Source organism: Esox lucius, chromosome 7 (assembly GCF_011004845.1).
Source record: "Esox lucius isolate fEsoLuc1 chromosome 7, fEsoLuc1.pri, whole genome shotgun sequence".
NCBI lineage: Eukaryota > Metazoa > Chordata > Actinopteri > Esociformes > Esocidae > Esox > Esox lucius.
The window spans coordinates 21,100,790-21,122,166 of record NC_047575.1 but is presented as its reverse complement, the minus strand read 5'-3'; the positions used below and the strand labels follow the sequence as shown (position 1 = coordinate 21,122,166).

At 40.4% G+C, this 21,377-nt stretch overlaps 2 protein-coding genes across 3 annotated transcripts; one reads left to right on the top strand and one right to left on the bottom strand.

The window, feature by feature from the left end:
- Positions 1-2,070: 2,070 nt before the first annotated feature.
- Positions 2,071-5,039, bottom strand: LOC105023920 (Krueppel-like factor 6). Its single transcript, XM_010893468.4, has 2 exons — positions 4,008-5,039; positions 2,071-3,925 (listed from the first exon to the last, which is right to left on the bottom strand). Exons 1-2 carry the CDS (start codon positions 4,666-4,668, stop codon positions 3,192-3,194), a joined length of 1,395 nt encoding a protein of 464 aa, XP_010891770.1. The 5' UTR covers positions 4,669-5,039; the 3' UTR covers positions 2,071-3,191.
- A 2,678-nt stretch (positions 5,040-7,717) lies between these two features.
- Positions 7,718-21,256, top strand: gnb2 (guanine nucleotide binding protein (G protein), beta polypeptide 2). 2 transcript variants are annotated; one of them, XM_010893466.5, is made up of 10 exons: positions 7,718-8,572; positions 12,970-13,064; positions 14,985-15,023; positions 16,457-16,563; positions 16,980-17,043; positions 17,818-17,980; positions 18,352-18,418; positions 19,050-19,251; positions 19,454-19,670; positions 19,912-21,256. In XM_010893466.5, exons 2-10 carry the CDS (start codon positions 13,008-13,010, stop codon positions 20,016-20,018), a joined length of 1,023 nt encoding a protein of 340 aa, XP_010891768.1. In that variant the 5' UTR covers positions 7,718-8,572; positions 12,970-13,007; the 3' UTR covers positions 20,019-21,256. The 2 variants fall into 2 exon arrangements, with proteins under 2 accessions (XP_010891768.1, XP_010891769.3); XM_010893467.5 differs by lacking the exons at positions 7,718-8,572; positions 12,970-13,064; positions 14,985-15,023; positions 16,457-16,563 and adding an exon at positions 16,761-16,808.
- Positions 21,257-21,377: the final 121 nt, after the last annotated feature.

Genomic DNA, 21,377 nt, shown 5'->3' with positions numbered 1-21,377 from the left:
CAGGAAAAAGACCCCAAACATATTACTGAAGTAAATTAACTTTTTTTGGGAAAATCAATTACAACTTTATTTAAGATATGTTAATTGTATATGTTAATTTGTCACATTACCTTTGATCTCCTAAAATGGGGGGACTATGTATGAAAAGGTATTTTATTCCAACACAGCTCACCTTTTATGGATAAAAAAAACTCAGATTAAAGCTGAGTCCACACTATAGGTTTTTAACCATTGTTTCATTTCAAATTTAATGGGCTGAAGTACAGAGCGAAATGAAGAAAATGTGTATACGCTATAAATTATTTAGTGGGGTATCAGATACACTGATGAGCCAAAACATTATGACCACTCAAAGCAGTGGTGAGTACCTACCGACAGTGTTCTGAGGAAGGACAAACCAGCGACAGGGTGTTGGGTGCCCAAGGCTCATCAATGCACAAGGGCAACAAAGGCTATCCCATCTGGTCCAAACAGACAGGTCTACTGTGACAGAAGTCACAAAGTCACAAAATGTTTTAATTATGGTTACACCCTGCTGCATATGGGGCTGTGTAGCCGCAGACCGGTCAGAGTGCCCATGATGACTCCTGTCCACCATCAAAAGTGCCTACAATGGGCACACAATCATCAGAATTTACAGGACTTGAAGGATCGGCTGCTAATGTCTTCTAATGTCTGCTAATGCCAGATACCACAGCCTCTGTAGGTCAGCACTGTTTTGGCGGCAGCTTTTTAGGCAGGTGGTCATGTTTTGCCTCATCAGTGTAGCTTAGCAGTTAGAGTATGTGCGGACTAACTACAGGCTGCAACGCAGAGTCTAGCAGAACACAACTGAAATGTATTCTTCATTGCTTCACCTATCTGTAGAATTGCACTGTAACTGTCAGTGTCAAAAGTTCAAGTAATCTGCTGTCTAGATTTGAGCCTTAACCATACCTCTGGCTGATGTATGCCTGTGAGCTCCATGTGGCAATGCTCATTGGCCAAGAATGTCCCAGGGTGGAGGGTGGCATCGTCAGTAGGAATTTCTATGTCTCACCCAACTCTTCACTTTGGGTGCCTGCAGAAGCTAACTGAGGTCCTAAGCCAAGTGTGTCCTCATACTAATCTGACAGACTTTCGGGTTGGATGTGAACAGAGTAGGGCATATCTAAAAAAAAAATCTATTACAAATTAGAATGACCAAACATCCCCAAAAAGTGAATGTATACAAATACACCACATTGTGCAAAGTACTGTATTGAATAAAAAGACAGGTATTTTCATTTGTTAATTGAAGGGTTATATCACTCTAAACAATATCCTCAGAAACAGTATTTCTTTGCAATGGAGTATACAGAGGTATGCCGCTAAAAAGCCATGCAATAAACATCTATAAACTGTAATTTACAACAATGATGTACACTGTGCCACATTCAACAAATGACTGTGATATGATCTTTATGTACCAGTTAATTGGCCCTTGCTATATAAATGATTCCTGGCCAACTGGTACCAACTTGTTTACACATCCCTTTGGGTTAATGTCCACTCCACCATACCTCATTCCTCAACATTTGCTACTCCTATGGTAACCTGCTCCCTGGTAGATATCTCACTCTGGTTGTTCCTAAAGCCAATATCGTCATTGTTTGACACTCATTTCAGCTTGCCAACAGCAGTGACTGGAAGCAACTGCAAAGTAACTTTAAGCTTGATAAATGAAAATTTAATGTTTGTCAATTCCACTATATATTGTTGATTGGTTAATTTGTATTTATTTTGTTACAGCATTTCTGTTGTTCTTTGTATTGTCTTGTCTGCTTGTTATTGAAGGCCTTTGGACTGGTTATCACTGACAATGAGAATTGGTTCTCAATCAAGTTACCTGGCAAAACAGAAATAATGCCTCTTGTTCCTCTTTACAATACAGGACAATATCTTCCTGGAAGAACACTGCACAAAAGAGCAGTCTAACAAGGCTGGGTAGTATTTCTTTTTGTGATGATGCAAATACTGTTATCACTATATTTAAGGTTATCAACAAAATACCTCAACATTGACTATTTATTGATTATAGATCATGTGAATCAAAAACATACAAAAGCGATGCACTTTGGTTGAAAATGACAAGGATAATCGTTAAATATAAAAAGATGAATAACAGAAGACCTACTTTAATTACATGTTTTCACTTCCCTGTGAAGAGTTAATAATGGTTTAAACTTTTGATAATTGTGTGCAGGTGATAGCAAAAAAACTAAAACATTCTGTACATAAACTTTTCTTTTTGTTGTTGCTGTACATAGATTATTTTTTTGAAACGACGGTCCAGGTGGTTTCTGAACACCTGAGGTGTATACTAAAACGCAAGACTGAACTCAAGTTCAAACTCAGGACAAAAGGTCACAAATGCTTCCATCTTATGGCAAGGTACAATTTTATGGGCACACTGTCGAACAGGTGTGGATACAATTTTTGTCTCAAAGGTCACATCCTGATTTTAAAATTCAAGAGATGGCCACATCTTTCTATTGTAACAAACCTTTATTTATGGGCCAGAAATGCAGTTAATAAAACATGTATAGGTCCCTAAAGATTGTACATACTTTAAATGTTAGTAATTTAACAGCATGATTGTTTTTTTTGTCATTCACCTATTTTTACTTCATACTCAAACCTACTGCAGGCCTGATTAAATGTTTGTTTCTGCCCAAACCTGCTCTTTACTCCTTATAAACATGGTGTCATCAAACTACCTAGCCTTATAGTGGTCATGGTGGAGAAAAAAAAAAAAGTGATTAAATATTTAAAACATCAAATACATAAGCATTCAGTAACAAGATGCATTTGAAGGTTAACACAAAAATATTCATAGAAAATACAGACTGCATTTATAATATACACTAGCCTACAGGAAAACACATTAAGGATGACATTACAACTTTCACAACTGTGACAACACAATGAGCACCCTTAACACCAGTGAAAAAGTGTGAACAAGCAAAACAGAAATATGATTCCATACATAATCAGCTTTGGTGAACACTGTCAATTAAAAAAGATTATTTTGACTAGGATTAACTTAAAAAACTGAATCTACATTAGTACCATCAAATCCCGTTCATTTAAACTGAATCTACATTAGAACCATCAAATCCCGTTCACTACACGTGTGTAAGGATGTCTATTGTGTACCAGATCCACCCTGATTAGGAATCCAGGGACTGTGATTGGTGTGGCCATGTGTAGGAGGGGCCTGCTGGAAGTAGAGACAGAGCTGGATGCGCTGTGGTGGAGGCTGGAGAATGGGTCAGCCGGTGCTTCTTGAGCTGGCCCAGTTCCCTGAAACAACAGCCACACTGGGCGCAGCGATAGGGCCTCTCCCCAGTGTGGATGCGCTGGTGCTTATGCAGACTGTCCAGGTGGCGGAAACGCTTCTCGCAGTACCTGCAGGGATATGGCCGCTCGCCCGTGTGAATGCGCTGGTGCGTCTTCAGACAGTAGAATCGCCGGAAGCCCCGGCCACACACGTTGCAGCGATGCACCTTATCTGAGCTCTCCCTTCTGACTTCAGAAGGAGCTTCGATGACACCAGTGTCTGCCACAGAGGGCGGGACGAAACTCATGAAGTCGCCATCGTTGTTATCAAAGTGAGCTGGCATCGGCTGCAGTTGTTGTGATGATTCAGAAAGGTGAGTCTCTGGCATAGCGAATTCAGGGTCATTTTCGATTTTAACTGTTCCTTTGACTTCCTCCACCTCATCCAGCACTTGAATCAGGCCCAGGTCATTCACATTGCCTGCTGGATGACCCTGACCCATCTCAAACTCAAAGTTGCTCATATCAGAGGTTTTGTAAGGAACCTCTGCTTCCACCTTTTCCATCTTCTGCTCGGGTTGAATTCTTCCTGAGTCCTCTCCACCACTTGCACTGACTTTGTACTCTGAAAGATTAATTATAAAATCATGATCAAAAAACACATCTTAGCATGCAAGTACTGGCTTTTGTGTAGGAGCTAAGCCTACCTTTCTCTGCAACTCCATCGTCTGTGATGTAGAACTGTCCCTCTGTATCCTCTTCATTGTGTTGAGGTGAGTTTCCAACCTCTAATTGTGGTGTTTTGGATGTTTGTGAGGGATTGGAGGAAGAGGCAGTGGAGGAGGATGCCCGTATTCTTCTCAAGCTTGAGCTGCTCCTAGGCCACTCATGCTGCACTGTTGGTAAGCAAAGACCTACACTGGGAAGAGACTTCGAAAACTGGGATCGTGTGGATGAGGACCGAAATGTCTTGGGGACCCGGCTTGTTCCCCTGTTCAGCATGTTGGAAGGACTCCCCGACTCAGTAGAGGGGAAGAGGAAAAGAGACTCATCCGAAACCGGACCTAAAGCACCTGATCTAGACTGGTTGTGATTAAGAAGTAAACACTGTTTGATGTTCTTCTCAGCTGCTGTCATGTAGTACCGTACAGCTTTGAGTTCCCCCTCCGATACCTCAAGTCTCTCTCTCAAACTCTGGTTCTCACGATGAGACTCAGCAGCAGCACTCCGCACTGCGGCCAGTTTTATACTGACTACTCTGGCAGTTTCTTTTAAAACGGTTTCAACTGCACACCTCACTGCCTGTTCTATGGTCGATGCAAGTTCATATTTGAGAAAAGAAACACTGGCCTCCATTGTCATACTCATTGTCGTAACTGTGTAGATAGCTATAACAATTCTAACAAGCTACACCTACATAATAAAACGCATCATAATGAAGTCCTTTGTTTGCTAAGGAAGCTAACAGTAGTTAGCTACCGCCTAGTTCAACTTGCTAACACGCTAACGTTAGCTTCTTTTCCAGACAAAAGGTTGACAGTTATTCAGAAAATACGCTTTTAAATCAAATTAACTACATAACATTCGTCATACATTGAACCACGCTGTTTCTTGTAAGTTTTTCCTCAAAAAAGTGTTAATAACGTCGGGATATTGTTAAACAACAGCATATTTTTCTACCTCACCTCAAATACGCACCACTGCTGCTACGCATTTTAGCTGTCGCATAGTTATGACGTCAAATTACGTACAGTGCACGATGAGCGTTCTGGGGCCTTGTAGTTTTAGTCTTGTAGCTCCAGCAAAAAGCTGGTTGTATTGATTCCGACAAAACATAACGTTTTATAAAGTTGCAAAATAACGCTTCATCACACAATGAAACAGAGATGGAACCACATGAATTTGACAAAGAGGAAATTCGTTTTGACTAAATGAGGGTGCAGATAGCTATCATGTCATGTTGCACTGTCTGATTTATCATATGCAGTATCACTGTGCCTGAATGAGCTGGAGAGTTTATTTTGTGTGTGAGTTTGCAATGCGGTAGATCAGAGTGTGGCTAGGTAGTTTCATCTGATGGTCTGTGTTTACACTTTTTGTCAGTCTCTCAATTAACATTAGAAAGGGGAATCATTAGTCTGTTTACAGTCTTTCAGGCCAACATTAGCCTATATAAGAGCATAGAGAGACATACTATAGAATAGGTCCTAATCAGACATAGACTCAGTGGGTACATGTCTAAAATGATAAGGTTCTCTGTGTTAATCTGTTCTGGAATTTCCAATTCCTACCCTGCTCTTGCAGTTCATATCACTGAGAATTGGCTGAATATTGATGTGACCCAAGAACAAACATAGGAACATAGGAACTTAACTTAACCTAGGTGTCAACATTATCTTAAAATGGGAATTGGGTGGCAGATATCTTAGAGATTACGGCCTCTAACCAATAACCTAAAGGTTGCTAAAACCTCAAGCTGAAAAGGCTGAAAATGATTTTTTCTGTCCTTGAGCAAGAAAGTTAACCCCAACAGACAAAAAACAAAAGTACTTAAAGAAGTGCTTAACATTACATTACATACATTCTATCTAAATTATGGTTTTAGGTTTTGTTGAATGTTTCACTGCCACCCACTGTTTAAGAACAGTACTGAACAATCAAATCAGCATCTGCATCTGGAATTTAGACACTGAGAGCTTTTGTGTTTATTTAAAGTTTAAAGGAAAAGCACAGCTATAAAAATATCAGAGCAATCAAACGGTTCTGGAGTAGAAAGCAGCTAGCCTGGCTTTTTTATATAAAGCATATTAAGTGTGGACTCAATGGATTTAGTGGAAACAGAATCCTGTGACCATGCATAGATATAGGTGAAGTAATAATGTTTTGTGTAAAATATGTACATGCATCTTTTCAATCTGTGGGGTTCCTTGTGTCCATCTCTTTGCTCAAGCCCTTCCTGTTGCTAGGCAACCTTTCCTCATTTACTACAGTCCCTTATGGGGCCTGCAGAGGGACAGGGCAGGTGGGATATACCATTGCCTCACTTTGTGTAGGGAGAAGGTGTTTGTCCCTGCCTTTACTATTGCAGCCTCACAGTTTCACTACCTTGCATGTCGAGGTACTATCACCCCTTTATCAGAAAAAGAGTACACTGCAGCCAGGCCCTGAGAAGGTAGTATACTTTATTCTGTTGAACTTCAAAGCACACCTTTCAACTTTTTTCAATGCCGTTTTGGAAAGCATTGTCACAAAAAGTGTCAACAAGAGACAAGTATGCAAATCAAATATTTCTCAGGCTTATATGGTCATTTTGACCCAATTGTGTGGTTCTGGCATTCTCTAGTATTAGAAATGCATTCAAATATAAGACAATAAATATTGTATGTGTGTGTGTGTGTGTGTGTGTGTATGCACACCAATCAGTATCTATAATACTCTAGTGTATTAAATCCCTGACAGTAAAAATACATGATATCTAAGAATAGAATGATTATGCATATTTTGTGCAATATGTATTGTGTGTCTGTCTATGTGTAGTTGTAGTGCTATAATACAGTAAACAATGGAATATTCAAATTTTGCCCATTGCTACTTATAAAAAGGCAATTTTATGTTATATTTGGTTTAGCTTCAGTCCCTAAAAAGTCAAGACATTAGCACTATTAGTCTGCGTGGGCGCGGATGCATACACACACCTCTTTGTCGTTCTATCATCCTCTGAAGTTAAAAAAATATATAATAATACAATAATTATGATGTGTTTTATTTATTTTGTGTCTGGGTGTACCTGTGTGTGTCTGTGCATGGTGTGTGTGTGCACAGGCCTATTACGTTCAAACAGCCATTGACTGCAATAAAGGACAAGCTTTACTGACAGAGGATTTAGAAATGAGCGGATTACTCACTATCATGAATAGGCCTATAAAACCATGGCTTTATAAAACCTCAGCTCTTACCTGCCTACGGCCTTGCTCTCTTTCACACACACATACATATGCACGCACACACACACGCACGCACACACACACATCTGCTCAGTATAAAGTAACCCTTAGGTACATCTCCAGGGATAATACAGTGCTTCATAGTAATTAGGTTACTCTGAGGTAGTAATTACACATTGCATTAAGTACTTTAATCAAAATTAGGAAAACGTAAGAAATCTGCTGTAGTGATTAATTGGGGCCCATTGGAGCAACTTGAATAGTTATCTTTTTGGTCAAAAGGGATAACGTTTTAATCAATAACTAACAGACGATTAAATTTTTCTCATAAAACAGACTAATGTATCCCTATGACGATTTCAATGTGCTGTAGATCGAGGACCTTCTGAGAGTCATCCCACCCGTATCCAGTAGTCATCAGAGGGGGTTTTTAAAATGGTACAGTCTTCGAAATGGGTGTGGTTGAATCGTGCTTATGAGATCTAACGTTAGCAATCGCAGACCCGGTGATTTCATCTTTAACTACGTTGTTGTATGTATTAAAATACTGAAATCTAGACGTACAGAACACCTAATGTGAATATACAATATTGATCGAATGTTCTTGTTTTTATGTATATGTGAACCGATGGGTGGATTTCCTGCTCCTCCGGCAAGATAGCCCAGTCGATCTTTTTAAATAATATTTTTTATTTTACTCTGAAGAGCTTATGCCTCTGTGCGTTGCACTTTATTTAATAATTCATTTTTGACGAGGAGGTGACGGTCATTGCTAAGCGAGGGAGAAAGGGGAGAGGGAGGAGGAAGAGATCCGCGAACTAGCAAGGGAGGAAGGAAGCGAGGATCACGAAAACCACAATCAAGAGAAAGACGGAGGCATAAAGAAAAACATTTATTAATTTCACAAGGTTCAATGCATTTTCTTTGATGCGTGGAAAGACTGCAATTGTGTTCCATCCGCTCCAACAAAGATGTTTTCGAGTTTATGAAGGTCTCGGGCGTAGAAAGGCAAACCATTCTGAAGAGGAAACGGGAACACAACAGCAGATCTCATCTTTTCAAGAGGTCCAGTCAAACGGAGATATGTTGTCTCTGTACTTCGATCTAATATTTATTTGACGCCTAACTTACATTGGAGAGTCACAGAGTAAAAATCCAGAAGACAAGGAGCGGAGAGGATATTGAAAATATCTCATATCTTTGTCCCTTATATTGTTTTTTTCTAAGGGAAAAAGGGGTCAATAAACATCCCCGGCCTTTTTTGAAACATTGCATCCAGATTATTTTCGAGAAAGATCTGCAAAATCATCGGAAACGTTAACAAACAGGTAGCCATCCATTATTTATATATATAAAAAGAAAATGCTGTCAGAATTGTCATGGATGTAAGATGGCTGGATGATGGTGGGCCTATTCATGACTAGGCTCATCACTTTGATAAAATTATTTTTCATTTGTATTTGTTGGTGAATATATATATGGCCAAATCTCACCATTGTACCACATGTTGTTTTTTTTTACCTGCATAGGAGAGATATAGCATAGTTTGTTATACATATGCGATAACCTAGCAGTAGTTAGCTGCTTGACAAAAATTACACGGTTGCCAGGGTGTCAGTGCCAAAAACCACGAATGCCCGTGTCTCACTGCTGTACTCATGGAATTATGGCTTTACATTAATCAAAATTGTATACATTTGTAGGCAGTACTGTGTAGGCTACTTGCAGTCAGGGAGTAGCCGTTTTAGCTGCGCCGCAAGGCCGATGTAGGCATCCTATTTGTTGATGAGGGAGGACTGTGTTACAGTGTCTATGCTGCTGTTTGACCTTAAGATGGATTTCACGTTCAATGCAAGAAATTTGATTAGATTAATTTTCAAAAGTGTTGTAATGCAATCAATCAAATAACGCCTTAACAATATTAAAATGTGATTCAGCATACCAGAATTGGTTCGCTGTGAAATGTCAACTGAATAGACGAAGTATCGTTTACCGTGCATGAACATAAGGGGTGGGGCCACACTGTCATTTTGCATCATTTTTCCAAATGAAAAGCCAGTCTTTGACCTATAGATTAGGTAGCTTCTGTCTGTCAATTATCATGGGATTCTTTAATCTCGCTATGATAAAATTCTTAAAGATCTACTATGGTTACAATGTAGCCAACAGATTCTAGGCACTGGACACGTGGGTTGTTCGTTACAGTGTAGCCTATCATCATCATCACCATTCACTAGTGTTCCATTATTAGGCCTGTAACAATCTGTCTCTTCACGAGGGACGTCCAGCGCGCTACGCACATGCGGATTGGAATAGGAGTGGCTACAGCAGCAGAATTGAAAAACATGTCTTTTTATTAAAGATACAGACTGAAGTTAGCGTCAATATATTTATATATTGTAACCTAAAATTCTTGTACATTTGCATTAGACCTACACTAGTAATATATGTAAATTGAGTTTATTACGATACACACAAAACTAAGGTAGAAGTAAAATTCTACCAGAAAAATGCTTACATATTGTAAAATATGTAAAAGGATGGGATAGGAAGAGCTAAGGACCATTCCTGCCTAGTGAAATTAATTGCATTGTGATAGATGACATGCAGCTTTAGAAAAATTTAGAAAAAGAGGAAACCAAACAAGGGCCATTTGATGAGGTCAGTGGGCGATGGCAGTGTTTCGTCACATCTCATGATGCCCACTCTTCTCTTATCCTAGTTGCTGATGGTAGTACACCACCACAACCTCCCCATAGTGCTTTATTGGCTAAATGAGCAGCTGTGCCAGGAGACTGGGACCCACTAATTTCCCCCCGTCGCCTTCCATTAGTGCTGTGTGATCCATCTGGTTGGAGGTTCCCCCAGGGAACAATGACCCAGCTAATTGCTCCTCTCTCTAGCCTAGTAGATGGTGATGATGTGGATGTTTCTGTTTGTTTGTGAATGTGGAGGTCTGAGGCCTTCAATATCAATGGTTGTGTGATGTTAATGTTAGGTAACCCATTCATTAGAGCCAGGGGGATAAGAGGAATATATGGATATAAGGAAAATGTGAACATTTTATTGTGCTTGATTACGGTATGGGCTGTCTGCCTGGCTGTGATCAGTCTAAAGACAGTAATGCAAATTTAATGTGCGAAGCGGAGAACAGTGGTCAAATGTATTTCATCAGTGTCTAAAAGATTTGAATAGGCTCAGCAACACATGCAAATACAAGTGTCCCTTTGGGATAACATTTGGTTTGTTAAACCTGTCCCTGATTCGAGAGTTGGGTGTAGATGGCAAAGTTACTTATGGAAGTGTGTTGTACAAACAAATGTGTTTATGTTTTTGTGAATTTGTAGTAGTGATGCACACAAATTCACAAATAGGCCTACCTCATTATGTCACATTGAACTAGGCATATTTATCATAACTTAGGTTTAGTGGGTGAAAAATATAATTTAGGAATGAAAACCTTAAATATTCAACACGTTTATAATATTTCCTACCTTTTTCAGTTTTGTTATGTGTTTTATTTTCAAGCCCCAAACATTTCTGAAAAATTCCTGCAACAGTTGAATCAAATTAAGATCCAGCATCTGTATTCTACTAGATGTTTCTGCTGTCAAATGGCTATTTTCACAATATGGCTTCATTTAGTAAATGTTAAGAACAAAGTTCGTATGTAGAGTTGTTGGTCACTTAGAAATGTCCTTGATTTCCTTGAAAAAAATACAGTAAATGAATTTGAGTAGGAAATATAGCAAAATGAAGAGGAAATATAGTCATTGACAAGGTTAGAAATAATGATTTTCTATTTAAATAATAATTGTGTACTTAAACTTTGCTTTTGTCAAAGAATCCTCCATTTGCAGCAAGTACAGCCTTGCAGACCTTTGGCATTCTAGTTGTCAATTTGTTGAGGTAATCTGAAAAAATTACACCCCATGCTTCCTGAAGCATCTCCCACAAGTTGGATTGGCTTGATGGGCACTTATGTACCACACAGTCAAGCTGCTCCCACAACAGCTCAACAGGGTTGATATCCTGTGACTGTCCTGGCCACTCCATTATAGACAGAATACCAGCTGACTGCTTCTTCCCTAAATAGTTCTTGCATAGTTTGGAGCTGTGCTTTGGGACATAGTCGTGAGGAAATTGGCTCCAATCAAGCACCATTCACAGGGTATGACATTGCAAAATGGAGCGATAGCCTTCCTTCTTCAAGATCCCTTTCACCCTGTACAAATCTCCCACTTTACCACTACCAAAGCACCCCCAGACCATCACATTGCTCCTAGGTTTCGTTTGTCCTTTTTCCCAATCTTGTTCTGTTTAGTGTCTGTGTTATTTTGCTCATCTTAAGCTTTTATTTTTATTGGCCAGTCTGAGATATTACTTTTTCTTTGCAACTCTGCCTAGAAGGCCTGCATCCCGAAGTCGACTCTTCAGTGTTTACATTGAGACTGGTGTTTTGCTGGTACTATTTAATGAAGCTGCCAGTTTAGGACCTGTGAGTCATCTGTTTCTCAAAATAGACACTAATGTGTTCATCCACTTTTTCAGTTGTGCACTGGGGCCTCCTACTTTTCGTTCTATTCTGCGCAATTTTTTTGCGCTATTCTGTGAAGGGAGTAGTACACAGTGTTGTACAAGATCTTCAGTTCCTTGGCAATTTCTCGCATGTTTCAGAAGAAAGTTATTTGTTTCTGGCCATTTTGAGCCTGTAATTGAACCCACAATTGCTGGGAGATACTCAATAGGTCTAAAAAAGGTAAATTTTATTGCTTCTTTAGTCAGCACAAAAGTTTTCAACTGTGCTGACATTCTTGCAGAAGGGTTTTCTAATGATCAATTAGATTTTTTTAAATGATAAACTTAGATTAGCAAACACCTCGTGCCATTGGAACACAGGATGGATGGTTGCTGATAATGGGCCTCTGAACGCCTATGTAGATATTCCATTAAAATCAACTGTTAATAACCAGGTAATGGCATTATCATTCTGCAAATATTCAAAATGTATTCAATTATAGTTATGCTAAATAGAGAGTCAAAATCGCTTTAAGAAAAATACATATTTTGTTTAATGTATATGTTATAACTCATACATTTTGTTGTCTGCGGTAATCCTAATCTTGTTTGGGTGCATTAAAGGGTTTATGACATGGATATAAAAAAGAACCCATTAAATGATCAAGCGCTCTCTCCGATAATACCAGATTAGAGATTATTCCCCCACAGTTAATGCAGACAAGGCTGCACTAACATAAGCATACAGAGCTTTCTGTATTTTATGTGCAGTGTTAGTAAACTATGCGCTTAAAACATACAGAATTATGTATTATTTTGTAGTTTGTATCCCCAGTTTACTCTTAATCCAGCTAATGTTTTGCAGCCAAGTTTGCAATGGTGTAAAACTACTAGCCTCCTGGTGAAATATGCAAAAATTATTAAGATTAGATCACACCCATTGTTCAAGTGGGGACCAGCAGAGGACCCTGAGACATCTAATGTAGTTTAAGTCGATTGTTCTCCATGATTAGGCTGCAATAAAATAATTCATCCTGATCTTTATGCCACAGAAAACATAACACACTTTACATTACAAGTAGACTATGGGTTTCTTCTTATATTCTTATTTGATGTTTCTGCTCTTGTATGGGATCATCCTCTTGGACCTGGTATCACTTACTGTCACTTTTTCTCATGTAGTTTTTATGTCCTTTTATCTCCCCAGGTGCCTAATTGATTGACAAGACCTGGGACCAATCCAAAATGAGTGAGCTGGAGCAGCTACGTCAGGAGGCGGAGCAACTTAGGAACCAGATAAGAGTATGGCCGCATTTTCCCTTGCTCAGTTGCATGCATTAAACATTTGCATTGCATACCATGTCATCGACTGGGTAGTTGGGCATCATATTACCATAAGCATGTCATTAGCTGTTATGTAAAATACCTTTCCAGGCTTTAGAATATCTGGCATGCATCACAACAGAGGAACATGACCCAATGTGTCGGAAAGACCTGTCACCATTTCTTTTCAATTTGGCAGAAGTACGGATTAGTGGTCAAGGGGATATGCATTTGTCTCCTCGACACACATTTAATTCATCTGGGCTACTCTCCAGACCTGGAGGGCCAGAACACTTTGGTTGTCTCCTTCTAATCAGGAATAAATGTAGACCTGGGACCAGATGAGTGCAGTTACCGACCAGGTAGAGATAACAACCAAAAGTGTTCTGCCTTTCAAAAAACAACCTGCCCTTCAGGACCAGAGTTCAGAAACCCTGTCTCATTTGTATGGAAGAGTTTGGAAATCTGCCACACTCTCTTTGAATCAGCTTTCGTTGTTGGAGGAGAATATCATGCAGATGTAAAACACAATGCTACTTATCATTTTCCTATAAAGCCACGCACACGTACAAAAACATTCATATAGTGCCTTAACAAGATATTCAGTCCCCTTCACATTCTCTATATTTAGTTGTGTTACTGACTTAATTTATAATTGATTACATAATTTTTTTTGTCAACAATCTACACATAATACCCCAAAAAGCAAAAACTAGGTTTTTGGAATTTTTTTGAATTCACTGAAAATAAAAACGCAAATATCCTTTATATTGAAGAATTCTAACCCTTGTATTTTGTAGAATTGCCTTCTACAGCGATCACAGCTTTGAGTCTTCTTGACTGTGCCTCTAACATCTTTGCACACCTCAATATGGGCAGTTTCTCCCATTCTTCCTTGTAGATCCTCTCAAGCTCTGTTGGATGAAAGATGAATATTCTGCCCAGTGTGAGGTCCGGATGAGGTTTTCTTTCACGACCTCTCTTTATTTTTGCTCCTTCCTTTAATCCTGAATAGTCTCCCAGTCTTTGCCGCTGAGAAGCATAATTTTCAGTAAATTGGCACAAGTTTCAAAAAATAAATTTTCGGATGATAGTTATGGGATATTGTGTGGTGACTGATGGAAATAAAAATCAATTATAAATTCAATCTATAACACAACTAAAAGTCAAAGAAATTAAGGGGTCTGAATACCATCCAAAAGCACTGTTGAGGTTTTGGGTGTTTCTTTGTTCTAAATCTGTTCCTTCTGTGCACATGTAATGTTGTGGCAATGTATTTGAACATGGCTCACTGGTCTTTTAACAAAAATTCTATCTTTTCCCACTTTCCGGTCAATTAATGCTTAAAAACGCAAGATTGTAATTTATTATTATAAAAAATAAAATAAAAAATTGTACTGTAATTTTTTTTAAATGATTTTGCTCCTGTGGAGAAGGACCATTTAATTTCCAACAGCCACTTTTCTTTCCATGCTTCCCCTCTCACTGACTCCTCTTGATTACCTTTGACCTACTCTCCTACACTCCTCATCAGAAACTGAAGGAGAAAGGACTTCTGCAAATCTATTTGAGAATATCCTTGTTTATAGAGGCAGCCCAAATGTGATATATATTTTTAATTAATTGCCCTTTTGACCAATCATATCAGTTATTTTTCCAATCTTTAGGTAACCTAACGCAAAAAATGTAAAAGAAATTCCTGAGCAGTGTTCAAACATCTGTTTTTCACAGAAAAACAGAAGATAAGAAATCTTATTCTAAGACGCTATGTTAGCTCATCAAGCAGTGATACTATTGGGTTTGTGAAAAGGGTTAACTAATTAACCATATAGAGATGTGAGGTTGGCCTGTGTGAGACAGCTAATACAGTTCTAACCACTCTATTTATCTGTCTCTTAGGATGCCAGGAAAGCATGTGGGGACTCAACACTGACACAGGTGAGTGTAACAAATAACAATATCAAAGACAAAATGAGTATAGTCTGACGGGGGAAACAGCGTCATGCGGTAGGTTTGAATAAGAAAAACATATTTCACTTTTCAGCAATATTTGCAGTTTTCATCACAAAACAGTCCCTCAGAGAGAGAACTTTGACAGAGCGCAGACTTTCTCTCACTAAATGGCTACTCTGACGGTCTTTGCATGGACACAGTTGCGACTTCTATCAGAGCGTGTGCACACTGGATCTGCCAGCCAGCTGCAACGTCCCCCAAGTTCCTTCTCAGACCAAGTTTGATTTGCTTGCGCAAGATTCGATAGATAAGAGCCACCTGCTGAACAAGACAGGTATATATTTCATTTGAACTGATATAACCAAGAGCAAAGCCCAGAGGCATAGGCCTTGCTGTCACCTAAGGGCCATAGAGGAAGAACAGAGCCCAGTATTACTGTAAACTGCGTCTGTACCCAAATGTCAAACACCAGCCCCTATAAACCGGAGCTACCTTCTGCCATGGATTTGCACTGGTTTTAAGTAGGCTAATGTCATAAACCATGTCCTGAGCCATGTTTTAGTTAGTAGCTCTACCAAGTTGGATGTCAAGATCAAATATAGTATAATAGGCTTTGCACACATTTGGATGTTCCTGAAAGAACGGACTAGAGATTGATAGGCTACTCGAGCAATGCAGACGTCCACAGAAGCAGTAAAGGTTGGGCTTATTCTGGATGTGTAATCAATGTAATAAGCAGCTATATGTCAATCAAAAATCTATCTAACAATCAGACAGTCTAACATTGCAAAAGAGAAAGTGGTATGTTGATCTGAACTGTAGTAGGTGTGTGCGTGCGCTTGTGTGTGCGTGCGCTTGTGTGTGCGCGCGCGTGTGTGCGTGTGTGTGAAAGAGAGAGAAACTGAGAGTGGGTCAATCTGGCTTTGGTAGATTGTGTGTGTGTGTGTGTGAGAGAGGATATACAGTATGTTAGATAGGGAGTAGGGTTTGTGAGGCTGGGAGAAAATATGTATCAAGTTATATGAGTGCTAAGCACTAGGTATAATCATTCTTGAAGTTTAGTTTTTTTATTGTCACAATGAAAACCTGACAATTAGCAAATGTTTGTGTAGTTTTTGTGTCGTTCTGTGCAAAATAATGAAACTATTTTGCTCCTCACTGGTTTTGCAGCCTAGCTCTGTATGTAGAAGCAATAACATATCTATACATTCTTTTCCAGTTTCCGTATTCTAGCGTACAAATTGTAAAAAAAAAATTATATATTTACGTCCCTTCATTGAAAGTCTGATGTGGCCCCTCAAGCCAAAGGTTTGCCTTCCCCTAGTATTGACCCATAGTATGATGTGTCTTGTGTCTGAAAGTCCATTTCACTAAAAGTGTTTGTCTTCCTGTGACTTCTGTGTTTTTATGTCACCCAGATAACGGCAGGTCTCGATCCTGTGGGGAGGATTCAGATGCGGACGAGGCGCACTCTCCGTGGCCACTTGGCTAAGATCTATGCCATGCACTGGGGCACAGATTCTAGGTTGGTATAATGTTCTGATCTATGCCATGCACTGGGGCACAGATTCTAGGTTGGTATAATGTTCTGATCTATGCCATGCACTGGGGCACAGATTCTAGGTTGGTATAATGTTCTGATCTATGCCATGCACTGGGGCACAGATTCTAGGTTGGTGTAATGTTCTGATCTATGCCATGCACTGGGGCACAGATTCTAGGTTGGTATAATGTTCTGATCTATGCCATGCACTGGGGCACAGATTCTAGGTTGGTATAATGTTCTGATGTATCCCATACGCTAAGGGACAAACTCTAGGTTGTAATATCTTTAAGGAAATCCTTTAAGGGCCTTGTCCCTCTTATCTTCACACTGTCACAACTAGCAAGGCTGGATTTGATGTGGTATGAAACAATAGTTTAACCCCTTTGTCTCCCCAGGCTCCTGGTTAGTGCCTCTCAAGATGGAAAACTAATCATCTGGGACAGCTACACCACTAACAAGGTGAGACCTGCACCCAAATAACTTCTCCAAGTCTAGACAGTGATTTGAAGCTGGACTCTTCTCCTGGTTTGATGCTTTTTTTTCTATAGCCTGGTTGTGATGCTACTGTCCCTGTCTATATAGCCTGGTTTTGATGCTACTCTATCCTCTATAGCCTGGTTGTGATGCTACTCTCCCGTCTATATAGCCTGGTTTTGATACTACTCTCTCCTCTATAGCCTGGTTGTGATGTTACCCTCCCATCTATATAGCCTGGTTGTGATGCTACCCTCCTGTATATATAGCCTGGTTTTGATGCTACTCTCTCTTCTATAGCCTGGTTGTGATGCTACCCTCCCGTCTATATAGCCTGGTTTTGATGCTACCCTCCCGTCTATATAGCCTGGTTTTGATACAACTCTCTCCTCTATAGCCTGGTTGTGATGCTACCCCCCCGGCTATATAGCCTGGTTATTGATGCTACTCTCTCCTCTATAGTCTGGTTGTGGTGCTACTCTCCACTATAGCCTGGTTGTGATGCTACTCTCTTTGTCTGTATAGCTTGGTTTTAATGCTGGTCTCCTCTATTGTCTTGATGTGATGATTATTCTCCTTCTCTATAACCTGGTTGTAATGCTACCCTCTTTATTATAGCCTGGTTTTGATGGTAGTCTCTCCTCTATAGCCTGGTTTTGATGCTACCCTCTTCCTGTGTGTAGACCGGTTGTGACGCTGCTCTCACCTTTTTCTATGTTCTGTGACACTTAGTGACCAGCTCTTCTTCCTCCCCTCCAGATGCACGCTATCCCCCTGCGCTCCTCCTGGGTGATGACCTGTGCATATGCTCCTTCTGGTAACTATGTGGCCTGTGGAGGTTTAGACAACATCTGCTCCATCTACTGCTTGAAGACCCGTGAGGGCAACGTGAGGGTCAGCAGAGAACTACCTGGACACACAGGTAAATACTGCTGATTTCATAAGCATGTTGTACAAAAGAAACACCTGTGTGACTAGAAGCTTGAGGCATTTTGTGTTTTTCACCGAGTTTAAGCTGGGTTATGAGATTTTGTTGGATCCTTCCTAACTTCACCTCCCCCTGGTGACACTACATGGTTGTATTTTGTCCCACGGGCAGGCTCAGGTCCCCTTAACAAGAGAGGCTTTAATTCACACGACCAATTAGTCACAGCCTCGCAGTGCAACAATTATAACAAGCCCAGACATAAGCTGGAACCCAGTGAGTCCGTTAGCTGCGTGTTCAGTCGTAGTGGGAGAGTCATGCACTGACATGGTGCACTGTGTTGAAACAGACTTGTGTTTGTGCTACAGGCTACCTGTCCTGTTGCCGCTTCATCGATGACAATCAAATCATCACCAGTTCAGGAGACACCACCTGGTGAGTCCTGGTGGACGACGCAAATATCCAAACCCTGGAAACCTTTTCAGTGAACAGCCTGGGCGTCCATTTGAGCACTGAAAAAGACTAAGGCTTATTAGAGACAGGCCTCTGTTTGAGCCAGGTGTCTTCTCTTTAATGCACCAAGGTTTGACTCAAAATGTTTAAAGCCTACTGTTTATGGTGACTGGTATGACCAGCATAACATTTAAACAAATCCCATTTGCTAAGATTTGGCTGACTATTATACGCCCCCAAATGTTGCACTTCTGTAACGTTCTCTCCCTTGCAGCACGTCCTATCTCCCCCAACTGAATGCACCATATCAAACCACACAGTCTCACAGGCCATGATGTTGCACTCCTTTATCTTCTTTTGCACAATCTTTTTGGTACTTACTGCAGTTCACAATTTTAGACAGTGTTTACTTGAAACAATGGCTTATTGGCTAAACTGTGCTAATGCACAACTGTTACAGGTGCCTGTTTTTACACAGTTTTTTTTTAAATTGCTGGTTACACTGTACAATATATTGTCCACTATTACAGGCCATGAGCTAAGCTAACCTTACACTGAACACGGTCCGATAACCGTTGAGTCCAGCTGGTGACTTTTCTGTTCTCTCCCCTAGTGCACTGTGGGACATTGAGACCAGCCAGCAGACCACTGTGTTTTCGGGCCACAGCGGTGACGTCATGAGCCTGTCCCTGTCCCCAGACTTCCGCACGTTTGTGTCCGGAGCCTGTGACGCCTCCATCAAGCTGTGGGACATCAGGGACAGCATGTGCCGGCAGACGTTCACGGGCCACGAGTCTGACATCAACGCAGTCTGTGTGAGTGTGGCTGGGGGCCACTGGTGACCTGGTTTCTGGTTCATGACGTGGCATTAAGCCATAAAACAAGACTGTCACCAGTTCCCAAATTCCTCAGTGTCAGCCCCACCAGTTGGAGGATTCTTACGTTCTAATGCAACCCATAGGTACATGGCTAGCTGATCAAAACCTTGTCTGCTCCTCCCCCTCTATCGCTGCTCAGTTCTTTCCCAACGGAAGCGCCTTTGCCACCGGCTCCGACGATGCCACCTGCCGGCTGTTTGACCTGCGTGCCGACCAGGAGCTCAGCCTGTACTCTCACGACAACATCATCTGTGGCATCACCTCTGTGGCCTTCTCCCGCTCCGGACGGCTGCTGCTGGCCGGCTACGACGACTTCAACTGCAACATCTGGGACGCTATGAAGGGAGATCGAGCAGGTCGGTGGGAGACAGGATTTTATTGTCGTTTCTGGCTAGGCATAACATCCATGACTGAGAGAGGTCCATGACCATTGGCTTCTCACGATGACTGAGAAGACAATGGTATTTCTTATTGTTTTGAAATGCCAGACTTCAATTCTCTTGCTATTCTCCAGTAGTTTAATACAACATTGAGGAATGTTGTTGAATGGTGGATTGGTGAGAAGACTAACTGAGACGTCATGTGTTTGTTTGTCAGGAGTGTTAGCTGGTCATGACAATCGTGTGAGCTGTCTAGGCGTAACTGATGATGGCATGGCGGTGGCAACTGGGTCCTGGGACAGCTTCCTCAAGATCTGGAACTGACAAGTCACCTGAGCCATGCACACACACGCATTACACATACACACATTATTGATCATACAAAGTAATCACCTCACATTTTGGTACACATAGTTTGCACACTGTATTTACACTGTACGTAAAGATGTACACACATACACATTGTACATAATATATATATAACGCCAATTAGGTATGAGTTTACACAGACACACACACAAAAGCCACTAGCAATTTTACATGTTACCAATCACAATGTATGCAGGACGAGTCGACCAGAATTACAAACAAATGCCTGCACCATCTAGAGCAGATATGAACACAGCACACAACAGTACCCCAAATATGGAATTGGAACAACCTTAAAAGACGTGACCAAAATCTATAAAATAGATCTGCTAAACTAAAACATGCATTTCTAATGTCAGACATTGCTTAATTTGCTGACCCAAACGTGTATACACCCCCCCACACACACACACCTGCATACATACACGCACGCACAGTATCCAGTACAATTATTTCTGAAATGCCATCCCTTGTGCTAAATGGGGGGGAGGTAGTTATTGGACCATTCTGTTTTGTTTATTCTGAAGTCCCAAATGTTCTTCAAATTGATTTTCTGTGCTACAGTAGGTTAGTGCCTCTCTGTGACAGGGTGAAAAGTGACAGTTGGGTGAATAGTGAGTGATAGGCTGCAAAAGCAAAGAGTGAATCCAATAGCCCTCAAGAGACTACAGACAGGGAGAGACTACAGACAGGGAGAGACTACAGACAGGGAGACTACAGATGGAGAGATAGAGAGCTGGTAGAATAGACCAGCTTTCTATAGTGACACTGTTACAGGAAAATCAAGATAAACCATGAATTCTAAAAGTTTCTTCTGGCTCAAACAAAATGCTATCATGTAGTTCCTGTTTTTATAGATCTGTACACCCACATATAGAAGTAAATATATGATAGTTTTGGTTTTGATGTTTTTGTTGTATTACTTTTTTTACGCTTATTTTATTCATGTTTTCCCTGTGTGCCTCAGATACACTTTAAGGATAATTAATAGAAAATAAAGAGGAAATTAAACTAATTGAAATCAATGAGATTCATAATGTGAGTGAGAAGAAAAATGGATTATCAAGAGACAATTCTCAAATAAGCAGGGGGCAATATTCATACTTTTGACCTTGTCAATATATTATGTCAACTTTAGGATGGTATACATTGTACATACTACTATTAATAAATACACGTAGCCTCTCTTGCCAGTTTTGCTCAGTTGTCATTTTTGTTTAAAATCATGCATGCTAGCGTTCAAGGGAGATTGGGGATCATGTTCAGGTTACAACAGTGAATTTTAAAGGCTTTTACAACACAATCTGCCAAAAT